The 12495-nt window shown below is 36.9% G+C and overlaps 3 protein-coding genes across 6 annotated transcripts in view; 2 read left to right on the top strand and 1 right to left on the bottom strand.

Moving 5' to 3' along the window:
• cactin overlaps positions 1-12495 on the top strand; it is a 465667-nt gene that overhangs the window by 64634 nt on the left and 388538 nt on the right. The window lies entirely within an intron of this gene.
• Positions 1-12495, bottom strand: part of stap2a (signal transducing adaptor family member 2a) — a 67672-nt gene that overhangs the window by 26716 nt on the left and 28461 nt on the right. Inside the window, exons 9-10 of one of the 3 annotated variants that reach the window (XR_015477559.1) lie at positions 6852-6947; positions 4666-5069 (exon numbers count right to left, since the gene is read on the bottom strand). Coding sequence is in view for 1 of the 3 variants with exons in the window: in NM_198808.1 (NP_942103.1) it covers positions 4938-5069; positions 6852-6947 (228 nt within the window). In the remaining 2 variants the exon portion in view is untranslated. Of the gene's footprint in view, positions 1-4665; positions 5070-6155; positions 6948-12495 lie in introns of all 3 variants that reach the window. The other 2 variants (NM_198808.1, XR_015477560.1) reach the window with 2 other exon arrangements.
• On the top strand, positions 8936-11352 carry si:ch211-209f23.3. Of its 2 annotated transcripts, none has more exons than XM_087241526.1 (4): positions 8936-9251; positions 10057-10197; positions 10343-10440; positions 10583-11282. In XM_087241526.1, exons 1-4 carry the CDS (start codon positions 9086-9088, stop codon positions 11219-11221), a joined length of 1044 nt encoding a protein of 347 aa, XP_087097652.1. In that variant the 5' UTR covers positions 8936-9085; the 3' UTR covers positions 11222-11282. The 2 variants fall into 2 exon arrangements, with proteins under 2 accessions (XP_087097652.1, XP_087097651.1); XM_087241525.1 differs by having other exon boundaries at positions 8949-9260; positions 10583-11352.

Raw genomic sequence — 12495 nt, 5'->3', positions numbered from 1 at the left:
ACTTATTGCACGAGACAGACTCAATGTGCAGCCAAGAGGGGGGATTCGCTAATTTGCATGAATGTAGCCAATATAGAGTAGAGCGTATATTTGCTGCCCAGTAATATATTTGGAAATTTGGAAGAGCTAGACCACCCAATTGTTTTGTTCTTTGAAGAATACTTTTACGAATCTTTGGGGTTTTTCTGTTCCAGAGAAAACTAGAAATAGAGCAATCAAGTGAAACAAAAAAAGATTTTGGAATAAAAATAGGAATACATTGAAATAAGTAAAGAAATCTAGGAAGTACATTCATCTTAATACAGTTAACCCTACCGATCAAAGATAAGGGGAGGAGAGACCATCGATTAAAATCCTGTGTAAGATTATTCACTAATGGGACAAAGTTGAGGTCAAATAAGTCCGAAAAGCTTTTTGTGACATTTATGCCCAAATATTTGAAACTTTGTAAGGAGGATTTGAAAGGTAGAGAACCTAATGGGTAATCCAAGGCTGCTGTATTAATAGGCATTAATTCACTTTTACTCAAATTTAATTTATATCCTGAGATCAGGCCGAAGTCTGCTAGCAATTTCAACACCAAAGGAATAGAGGTACAAGGGTCAGACACGTATAACAAGAGATCATCGGCGTATAAAGACAGTTTGTGCTCCAACTCCCCCCTTTTTATGCCAGCCATTGCACTGGCTCTTAGAGCAATTGCCAACGGCTCAATGGCTATTGCAAATAGTAAAGGGGAGAGTGGGCAGCCTTGTCTAGTACCGCGACCAAGTGAGAAATATTTAGAATAATTGTTATTTGTTCGTACACAGGCCATTGGAGATGTGTATAAAAGTCTAATCCAAGTTATAATTTGATCAGGAAACCCAAATTTCTTCAGTGTGTAAAGCAGATACCTCCACTCGACTCTATCAAATGCCTTTTCAGCATCCATAGAAATAACTAATTCTGGAGATGCATTTGAAGAAGAAGAGTAGAGAATATTTAAAAGGCGTCTAATATTGTGAAAAGAGTGTCTATTTTTAATAAAACCTGTTTGGTCTGGTGAGATTATAGCTGGGAGAACAGTCTCTAAACGTCTTGCTAAAACTTTAGCTAATAATTTGACATCAGAACAAAGTAAAGAGATGGGACGATAGCTACTGCACTGGGAGGGATCTTTATCTTTTTTAAGAATAAGGGAAATAATAGCCTGTCGGAGAGAAGGAGGAAGGATACCTGAACTGTAAGACTCATTAAACATGTTAAGTAAAAGAGGAGACAATTTGTCAGAAAATGTCCTAAAGAATTCTGCAGGAAAGCCATCAGGCCCTGGGCACTTGCCACTCTGCATGAGATTTAGAGCAGTCTTAATTTCTTCCAATGCAAGTGGAGCTGCCAAATTAGAGGAGATATCAGAATCAATACAGGGTAAATTTAGAAATTTGAAAAAAGTGTCAAATTGAGCGTCTTCGACTATATTTTCCGAAGTATATAAAGAGGCATAAAAATCTTTAAACATGTCATTAATAGTTAGTGGGTTGGCTGAAAAACCAGTGGGGGTGGAGATTTGAGTAATATGATGTGAAGCTGCAGACTGACGTAACTGATGAGCAAGCAATTTACTTGATTTATCACCGAATTCATAATAATTGGAATGAGTTTTATGTAAAGCATCAATTGCCTCATCTGTGGTAAGCAAATCAAATTCTGTCTTTGTTGTGAGAAACCGAGCGAAAAGGTCAGGGTCTGTTGAGTTAGCACATTTAGCCTGGAGGTCTGACAACAAATTAAGAAGCTTGACCCTACTTTCGTTCATTATTTTTTTCTTGTATGCTGCATATGAGATAATTTCTCCCCTTAAGTAAGCCTTGCATGCCTCCCAAATAGTCTTAGGTGAAACTTCTGGAGAGAGATTTGTAGAGATAAATAGATCAATACGATTATTAATAACTGCTATAAACTCAGGATCTTTAAGTAGTAAGGAGTTAAAACGCCAGGGTGGCCTAGACATTGAAAAGCCAGGAAGAGCCAGATCAAATGTAACAGCGGCATGATCTGAAATTACTATAGCATTATAAACACATGAACTAATCAATGGAAGCAAATTATTATCAACCAAAAAGTAATCTATACGGGAAAAAGAGTGATGCACAGGAGAAAAAAATGAGAATTTTTTTGTATTCGGATTTAAAAAGCGCCAAACATCAGAAACAGCATATTGCTCCATAAAAAGCTGAATGATCCTACTAGATTTAGACTGTGCACAGAGTCTGGAAGATGAGCGGTCTAGAAGAGGGTCTAAACAACAGTTAAAATCCCCACCTAGAATTAGTTGGTTTGAGTGTAAATCAGGGAGGGAAAACAAAATTTTTTTGAAAAATGCCTCATCGTCCCAATTAGGTCCATATACGTTAGCCAAAACCAAGCGAACTCCGTTTATTTGTCCTCTGAGAATAACAAAACGCCCATTAGGATCCGAAATAACCTCAGAGACTGAAAAGGGAATCGATTTGTGGATGAGAATAGCTACACCTCGGGACTTACTCTGAAAACTAGAATGGTAAAGCTGACCTACCCATCCCTTTCTTATCTTTAGATGATCGGCAGGCATAAGGTGTGTTTCTTGGATAAAGGCAATGCTAGTATTTAAATGTTTTAAGTAGCTAAGAACTTTATTTCGCTTCACCGGGGAGTTAAGCCCCTTAACATTCCAACTAGTGAATTTTAGTACACCACGCGTTGCTACCTTGTTACTCATGAGAGACATTAATAACAAATACTATAAGCGTGATCGAGTCTATGAGAACCCACCCCCAAGTATGCACAGCCAACATAGCAGGTGGCTAGAAGCATTATGAGGATACAAAATGCAGTAAAAGTGATTGCACACAAAAATACAAAAAGAAAAAAAAAAGCACAACAAAAACAAAACAACAGTAACAAAGGGAAAAAAAGAAAGAAAGGGAAAAAAAGATAAACCCACTCTTAAACCCACCCTTTCCCCAGCTGACAACAAGAACTGCAGCTGAACCCACTTTACCATAACAGGCAAGTTTCCTAACTCCTAGTCCTCCCAAACATAATAGTTACATCAGTAATATTAAATTTCGATTTTCATTCAATGCTTACTGGCAAACTTAGACTGCAAAACAAATTGGTGGAAGAGAAAAAAGAAAGGCGAAGCAATCGCACACAAAATACAAAAGGGCAGTAACACTATGCCTCACAAAATAAGCACAAATCTAAGTAGATTGGATTTTAACATAACATAAAATAGTCTGCAGTAAGTTTTTAACTAAGAAACATCAACATAGCTTTATCAAATTTAACAATGTCCAATATAAAAACCGCTGGGCCAACCTCCCAGGCTGTTCTTTAAGTAATAAAAAAAAGGTCAAAAAGTAAATTCTGCTTGCAGTATAAAAAAGCCTGACTGAGCTCATTGTGAATCTAAACCAAAATCCAAGTACTAGTCATCCCTTATTTAGATCGATATAAAAAAAACAAAGCAGCATAATATGCAATGTAAAAAAAAGGGGAAAATAAACTGCAAGCCTACAATTCAGCCTACTATAAATAAAAGGAGCTTTTAAGTTCAAGCACGGAAAAGTCTTTATACTGAGCAGGTTTATATCTCAAATCCACAGGTAACGTACATCCTATAGCATCCTTGGAGAGGGAGGCGGCCAGAAAGACATTAATGACTGTACATAGTAGAGTCTAATTCAACTCGTTTGCTACTAGCTCGAACTCTGGATGAAACTGTTGGCTTCCGAAACCGAAGCAAGCCATTTCTTCTCACCGTTTGCAAGTGTTATTCGAAGTCTAGCAGGGTAGAGAAGCGCAGGCTTGAGTCCTCGTTTGTAGAGTGATGACATCACGTCTTTGTACTCGGCGCGAAGTTTCACAACATCAGGGCAATAATCCTCAAAGATACGAATCTTGTGGCCATCATACAGCAGCTCACCCTTTTTGCGAGATTCACGGACGACCAAATCCTTCGTTTGAAAGCGATGAAATCGCAGGATGACAGGTCGCGGTCTCTGGCCTGGTGCAGGTTTAGGCGCGAGGCTGCGGTGAGCTCTGTCCAGCTCGGGCGGCGAGGTTAACACCTGGGAGCCAAGGACATCGACCAGAAGCTGAGAGAAAAAAGCCGTCGGTCGCGGCCCCTCGACTGATTCGGGTAAGCCGACTATTCGAATGTTTTGGCGCCGGCTGCGACTTTCAAGATCGGAAACTTTAGCTTTTAGCCACTCGTTGTCCTTCTGGAGCCGCAAACACGTAGCGTTGAGTTGATCGAGTTGCTGACTAAACTCTGTAGCACCGGACTCGAGGTTTCCGATGCGAAGGTCATGATCAGCCACCGTGGATTGAATATTGTCAAGCTTGGTTGCCAAACTTTCAAAAGATGTTTTAAAATCCTCTGCGATCGAGGCTCTAAGGTCATCATGTAGCGCGCGAATCTCGGCCAACGTGACGTTAGCATTCGGCGAAGGAGAACCTTCTTTATCGATCTGTCTGCCCCTTCCTTTTGACATTTCAAAGATAAAATATGTCGCAGAACAGAAAATAAACGAATACTGCCAGAAACGAACAAAATCACTGATGTTAATAGACAAAACTGAAAAGTTTTTTGGGAGCTGACCACGCGCACGTCTACTCCTCAGGCGCCATAACCGGAACTCCCGATCTAGAGCTTCTTAAGAAAATTCTCAAAGCATCATCATAAGCAACTTGGAGCTTTTAAAAATGAGTAAATGATGGCAGAAGTGTCCTATTTGGATTTAATATCCCTTTAGTAATACGCTACTCTTTACATGGTAGTACACTGGAGTATTACTAATAACTTCAGATAAGATTTTCTATTATTTTAACTAAGTCAGTGTGTATAAAAATAATAAAGTGTAGTTTTATTTGTTTGTTTTGGAGCTGTGGAAGTGTTCTCGATGTCTTACTCTGAGATAGTGGTGATGGAGACAGAACCAGCCTTCTCATGGAGTTGGACGGGGAACCAGACGGGGAGAAAGATCTTGGTGAGGGACTGGGAGATCTCGTCTGCGATCGCAGTGACCATTTGTCTGTACCAACTGAACACACACACACACACATTTAAGTTAGCCTAGATTCTGAGGCGAGAACAGAGTGCACTATTGATCTGGATAAAAGCATACTATCATACACATAGATGTATGTTGTAAATATGTGCAGACCGAGTCATTTTCTCAGACTGCACAGTGTTGAGCAACTCCTACAAGCTGCAAATTGCTGAAACGCACAGATTGAGACTTGTTTCATAGTTTTGCAACAAGAATCACTCGACGCAAAAGTGTTCTTGCATGTTGTTTAGTATGAGAACAGAAACTGATATAAAGAGCTAAATCTGGTATAAAGTGTCTTGGAGCGATTATGCTTAAATTACTGCATAAAAAACCTACTGGGTTACAAAATAAGACCTTTGAATTGGGAGCAGTGGTGGAAAGAGTTCTGAAAAAGCATACTCAGGAGTCAGATCTGAGTTTTAACAGTCATGTCAAAGCAGTTAGTAAATCAGCATACTATCATCTCAAAAACATAGCAAGAATCAGATGCTTTTTTCCAGGGAAGACTTAGAGAAACTTGTTCATGCTTTTATCAGCAGCAGGGTGGATTACTGTAATGGACTCCTCACTGGCCTGCCTAAAAAGACAGTCAGACAGTTACAGCTCATCCAGAACGCTGCGGCCAGATTTCTGACCAGAAGCAGGAAATCAGAGCACATCACACCGGTCCTCAGGTCTTTACACTGGCTGCCAGTTACATTCGGAATAGAGTTTAAAGTATTATTACTGGTCTATAAATCACTAAATGGCCTAGGACCTCAATACATTACAGATATGCTCACTGAATACAAACCCAACAGATCACTCAGATCTTTAGGATCATATAAACTAGAAATTCCAGTTGAAGTTCAGTCAAAGCAGGGTGAATCTGCCTTCAGCCACTATGCCCCTCGCTGCTGGAATCAGCTTCCAGAAATGATCAGATGTGCTCCAACATTAGGCACATTCAAATCAAGACTGAAAACACATCTGTTTAGCTGTGCCTTTACTTAATGTGCACTGTGCTACGTCCGACAGATTGCACAATTATGTTTTTCGTTTTCTTTTTCATTCTTTTATAACCTATTTTAACACATTTTAAATTGTTTTTATCTGTTTTTAATCATTTGTCTGCATTTTATGTCCTAAACTTGTCTTTTTTATTCCTGTTTATGTAAAGCACTTTTAATTGCCACTGTGTATGAAATGTGCTATTTAAATAAACTTGCCTTGCCTTGCCTTACTTAAGTAAAAGTACCAGAACTTTCCTAAAAATGTAAAAAATGCTACAATTAAACAATTAAAAATGCAGCGTTGAGAAGCCGTTAATGAATAAAAGCGGGGTTGATAGTGAAATCGGCTAATCAATGCATCCCTATTAATGATATCAGTGCATTGTTTAAAAGGCCTTTTCCACAAATATATCCAAATGTTTTCGGCTCGCGCCATTCACTTAATATCAGATGAATCACTCTCTGCGCAGCCTCTGCAGCTTGTGCTGCATTAAACAGACGCAAATTGCCTCGGAGGCCGGGTTCGACCCACGGGCCGCCAATTGAATTCCCCTGGTCTATACACTATACCTACACACGTCTGTCCTAACTGCTTGAAAAGAAGATTTTTCACCATAGGTGCCCTTAAACCTTCCTCAAAACACTTGGTATAATGTAAGTGCACAAGTCAGCAAAATGTATACCACTGTTCCAGTGGTTTTGTATATTGTAATGAAAACATTGCACATAATTATTCCTATATATATCAACAAATGTCAACAGGTGTAGTTTGTTGTACCTTGTTTAGGGGGCAGTGATGGAGCTCGAGACAGAAATCCAGTGGGAGCACAGTGAAGGGTTCGCTCTCCATTCTCATCATTTGATGACACAAATGCTATAAAATAAAACAGTTCAGTTAATAAATTCAGTTTTAAACAGGATATATTTAAAGAGAACCTAATATGCCCATTTTTACAAGATGTGTATGTGAAGTTTCAGCTCAAAATACCTCACAAATAGGTTTTAATAACTCTTTGAAACTGACCCTTTAGGGCTTTAATTCAAATCGGGCCATTTTGGTGACTGTCACTTTAAATTCAAATGAGATTGTGCAGCTTTTCTGAAGAGGGTGGATCTACAAACGCCTGTGTGTCAGCATATCAGCAGATTCGAAATAGGACTAATGTTATCTCTGTGAGAAACTGAAAAATGTCAAAAGAAGTGGCTCAGAAGAAGGTTGTCTATGGAGAATAAAGTGTTCACTTTACATTTATAATGCCTCTTAGACGCTGACATTATCTTCAGCAGGTACAGTGTGAAACTTGTAATGGTGGACGGCTGCTTCTCACTCAGGGCTGTCTATGCTAATGAGGGAGAGATGATCACTGATGGGCGGGGCTTTCCCCTTGTGATAACGTGAACAAAGGGGGAATGTCAATCAAAGTGTTTCTGCAGACTGTTTTTATCAAGTGTGACTATAAAAAAATAAAAATAAAATGAATACATTTGTACCATTTGAAGTTGGTTTATTCACACACCATAGCCACACAACTGTTTAAACCACATATAAAAGTGATTTTTCCATAATAGGTCCCCTTTAAAAAAACAATATTTAGTTGTTGTGCTCCTAAAAATGCAAGTCAAAAGCTACAAACATGTTGAGAGTCCAAAAAAACTGTATATGGGCAAAAACAAAATTGACTCCTGTGGCTCTTAACAATACACTGAGGTCTTATGAAGCAAAATCATCAGTCTGTGCAAGAAACTGAAGATTATTTACAATATTATCAACATTTACCTGTTTCCTAAAGCTGTGGATTTAGGCTAATAATGTTGTAAATAATGTTCAATTTCTCACAAATCAGTTTGCTTCTGTGTACCATCAAAAGTTACCTGTGTAAGTGTAAGGGGGTAATAATATTGTCCCCAGCGATTTTAAATTGTGTATAAAAATACTTTTTTATTCCACCCAAACTAAATATTTTTTTTCCCCCACAAAATAAATATAAAATAGGAAATACTGTGGAAAAATGTCCTTGCTCTGATAAACATAAATATTTGGAAAAGAATTTAAATTTCACAGGAGGGCTTAATATTTTGTCTTCAATTGTATAGCCATTATCCGCTGTGAAAACATATGCTGGAATAGTTTGTGGTTTAGTCCACTGTGGTCGATCCCTGATAAATAAAGGGATTAAGCCAAAGGAAAATGAATGAATGAATGAATAAATAAAAGTATAGCCAAATTTAAAGATGTAAAAAATAAATAAAGGCTCGAAAGAGGGGAAAAAGTAACTTTCTAATTAGCAACATCTCATTCCCCCAGTATTTATGTAATTTATTAAATTGTTTATCTGCTTGCACTATTAATTACTTATATATTTATTTATGCAGCAATTTATGGATATATATATATATATATATATATATATATATATATATATATATATATATATATATATATATATATATATATATATATATTCATTTATTTATTGACACTGTGATTTGTGGATTTATTTACTCATTTATTTATTTACTGTTTTAATGATGCAGGAATCTGTAGATTTATTTACTTATTTTTGTATTTATTTGCGCATTTATTTATTTATTTTACTGTTTCTGCAGGTTCTGTCCATAAGCTTTGGTAACAATTTGCAAAGACATTTAAATTTCACAGGAGGGCTCTACAATTTGTCTTAATTTGCATCTCCATTTAATTAACTGAACATACAAATTGCATTTAAAACAGCTTTTGTGATTATATATATTTCTTGAGCTGATCATATTTAATTTTATGTAATAAAAAAGTCATTTTAAGTGTATTCTATAGTCTTTGCATTTATCTTCAGTCATTTCACTTTTAAAAGTAAACACTGAGGCAGAGAACACTTTTAGAACATTTAGAATCTGATGATGCGTACAGAATCTCTACATCACACCAGAATACCTGCAGCAGACACATTTAACATTGTTGGTTTACAGTAGCAAGAACGATCGCTGATTCTGTCCGAGTGAACAAACTGTGTCTATATGGCGAACAACGAACTGAATATGGAGATCACGAGTACAACTGTGATGGAGAAGCCAAAGAAAAACTGGCGCTTAAAACTGCCCTCTTTCCTGAAACCTGCCAGGAAAAACAAGATCTTCCGAAGGCAGAAAGAGACGCCGCAGTTCAAGCAAACGCCTGACATTGGCAATGATTGTAAGTCAAATTTATTTTGTGAAATGAGTAGAAGTTTCCTTAATCAATATGTAGAAATTACTAAGAGATTACTCCTGATATTTGTCCCAAAACATTTGTAATTATTTTAGATAAATAACCTTAAACATTTACACATTGCTTAAATCACACAGGATGTACAGCAATACACAAATATCTTTACAAATGATGAGTAAAAGGATTAAAATGTTACAAAAATTATTATTTTCCACATAAGTATAAAAAACACTGCCTACATGCTTTCTTCATCTCTGTGTTTTTTCAGTTTATTCATGATAATTTGCAGTTGTATAATGTTATTATTAGCAGTACTATTTATTACATGCATGTTTATATTTGTTTAAAAAAAAAAACAAGTTTAGATTTGTCCACTTGTTGGGTTTTGGAGACTCTTAAAGGGAATGTGAGATGAGACTCTGAATGGTTCACAACCGTATTTTTCCATCCTGAAAATAGCAAAATTGAATGTGGACAAGCCCTTTGTGTTGAGATTGTTAAAATAGAGCCCTTCGTCTCCAATTTCTTAAAATAACACTTATCATCACTCAAATCCAGTAAAAAAATGACCGTTTGTGTAACCACAGTTTTATTACAAATACCATGGTTGAACTGTGGTAAATGTAGCAAAACTAAGGTGAATTTGTTGTGATAAATGCTTAGCCACAATAGCCATGTGTTTTTTTTCTTTCTTTTAGTTTAATCTGTTGTAAAACTATGGTAAATGTTCATAAGGTATGATCTAAAAAGTGTTTAAACTACACGCATTATCTCTTAATAGATGAGGTGGAGGAGGACGAGGGAACAACAAAGAGGAAAAAGAGTAAAGTGGGCAATTTCCTCAAAGCTGCCAGAAAACTCTTCAGGATGTCCTGCTTTGGCCAGACTGAGGAGCAGCTCTCTGACCCTGCAGACTCTGATGGTAAATAATTATATTTATTGCTAATTTTTTTTTACCTATGATGTGATGAATAATTAGTGTTTTTAATTACACTTCACCCAAGTTTAACATCGCCTTGAGAATGACTGTGTAAACTGTGTAACTGCAATCATTTCTCTATTGACAGATGACATTCTCTGCCCATCCGAGTCTGACCAGAGTCTGGAGGTTGCTCTTGTCATCACTCATAATCATGAAGAGAGTTGTGTGAATGACGACCTAAAGGTGAGTATATAAAGATGACCAACTGTTTAATGCATGTTCTCCTGATGCTTTCACTAATATATCAAGAGTCTGTTTCAGGATCAGTGAGAGGAATGATGTCTGCTTACATGTGAACTGACTTGAGTTTGGTTTTGTTCTGCAGGTGGATGAGAAAGATGACATGAAGACACACAACACAGAGCATGTCAACAAAGAGGAGGAGGTGGAGGAGATGAGGATGAACGATGAGAAGGACAAGGAGGAAAAGATTAAGAAGAGGAGGAGGAGAAAGAGAAATAGCAAGATGAAGGAGGAGGAGGAAAAGAAAGAGGAGGAGGTGGTGAAAGAAGAGATGAAGATAAAAGAGGAGAGTTTGAAAGAAAATGAAGAGGAGGAGGATAAGAATGAAAAAGAGATAAAAGTAAAGGAGGAGAAGATGAAAGATGATGAGGAGGAGAACAATGAGGAAGAGATGAAGATAAAAGAAAATGAGGACGAGGAGAAGGAAAACATGAAAAAGAGAATGAGGAGGAGGAGAAACAGAAATACCAGGATAAAAGAGGAGAAGAAGGAGGAGAAGTTGATAGAGAAGGAGATGGAGGTAAAGGAGGAGAGGATGGAAGAAAATGAAGAGAAAGAGATGGATAAGAATGAAGAGGAGATGAAGGAGGAAGAAACAGAGGAGGAGGAGGAAGAAAAGCCAAAGGAGGAGAAGAGAAAAAGAAGCAAGAAAAGAGACAGCAGGAAAAGCAGAAGGATGATGAGGAGAAGAAGCAAAAGGAGAAGACTGGGGAGAGTGTGAATGAGAAAGAGATGCAAATAAAAATGTTGAAAAAAAAGTTTCTGGCCTAAAATATTATTGTGTTGAAAAACAGTGCCGAGCAGGGGTGATTCTAGGATTTTCATTATAGGGGGGCTCAGCTCCTTATAAGGGAAAAAAAATAATAACTTAAAAAAAAAAAAATTATATATATATATATATATATATATATATATATATATATATATATATATATATATATATATATATATATATATATATATATATATAAGCCTAATATGACATTTATAAGTAGTAATTTAATAGTATGTTTAATATGGGTTGTATACTAATGTTCCACTGTATTACATGGACAGGCACAGCCATTTCAGTTCTGAACAAATAGGCTCAACCCACCTGTTTACTGTAGTAAAAACTACTTTCTATATTCAAGTGCATTTTTTGTTTCTATGTATTAAATAAATAAACTGCCACTCTTCTAATTAAATGGCATGTAATTATTCACGATTTGAATGACAATAATATACATGAAGTATATTTTAATAGTAGACAACACTGGATGTTTCTATCTCTGTCAGTGACAGTTAAAACGAGTACATTCTTTAAGTGGTTCTGTTACTGTTCTTAATCTGTATGGTGTAGTTAATGAAACATGAACTGTAAAGTGTTTAATATTGGTAGTTCATTTTGAAATAAAAATACAAAATGTTCATTAAGAGTTTTTGCTGGTGGAAACAGCTGTGCCGATGAGGTGAACAGCCCCCCTAAAATAGGCCTAGCAACGCCCATGGTGCCAAGCCAAAAATGTGCATTCACATCACTATCATTTGACATTTTGAATGTGTAAAAAAAAAAGTTACGCAAAAGGTTTAAGCACAACACAAAGCTTTACATAAAAAAATGTTGCACAACACTAAGTCATAGGTGTTGAAAGGTAAATGCACAAATAAATTGTGTTGCAAGAATCTTCATTATTATTATTCATTCATTCACTTTCCCTCGGCTTAGTCTCTGATTTATTAGGGGTCTCCACAGCGGAATGAACCGCAAACTATTCCAGCACGTTTTAAGCAGCGGATGCCTTTCCAGCCACAACCAAGTACTAGGAAGCACCCAAACACTCTCTCATTCACACACACTCATACACTACAGCCAATTTAGTTCATCCAATTCACTACTGCATGTCTTTGGGACTTGAACCAGCGACCATCGTACAGTGAAATGACAGCGCTAACCACCAAACCTAACTCATTCATTCGTTTCGGCTTGTTCCCTTTATTAATCAGGGGTCGCAA

The sequence above is a fragment of the Danio rerio genome, chromosome 2, assembly GCF_052040795.2.
Source record: "Danio rerio strain M-AB ecotype USA chromosome 2, GRCz13ab, whole genome shotgun sequence".
NCBI classification, from domain to species: domain Eukaryota; kingdom Metazoa; phylum Chordata; class Actinopteri; order Cypriniformes; family Danionidae; genus Danio; species Danio rerio.
The sequence above is the reverse complement of the archived record's forward strand: the minus strand, read 5'-3'. Positions and strand labels throughout refer to the sequence as shown.

Bases quoted from the DNA above. Each gene is read 5' to 3' on its own strand.
- si:ch211-209f23.3 (XM_087241525.1), top strand. From the start codon at position 9,086: ATGGCGAACAACGAACTGAATATGGAGATCACGAGTACAACTGTGATG. The intron at 9,261-10,056 runs GTAAGTCAAATT...ATCTCTTAATAG, and splicing joins GCCTGACATTGGCAATGATT to ATGAGGTGGAGGAGGACGAG. The intron at 10,198-10,342 runs GTAAATAATTAT...CTCTATTGACAG, and splicing joins TGACCCTGCAGACTCTGATG to ATGACATTCTCTGCCCATCC.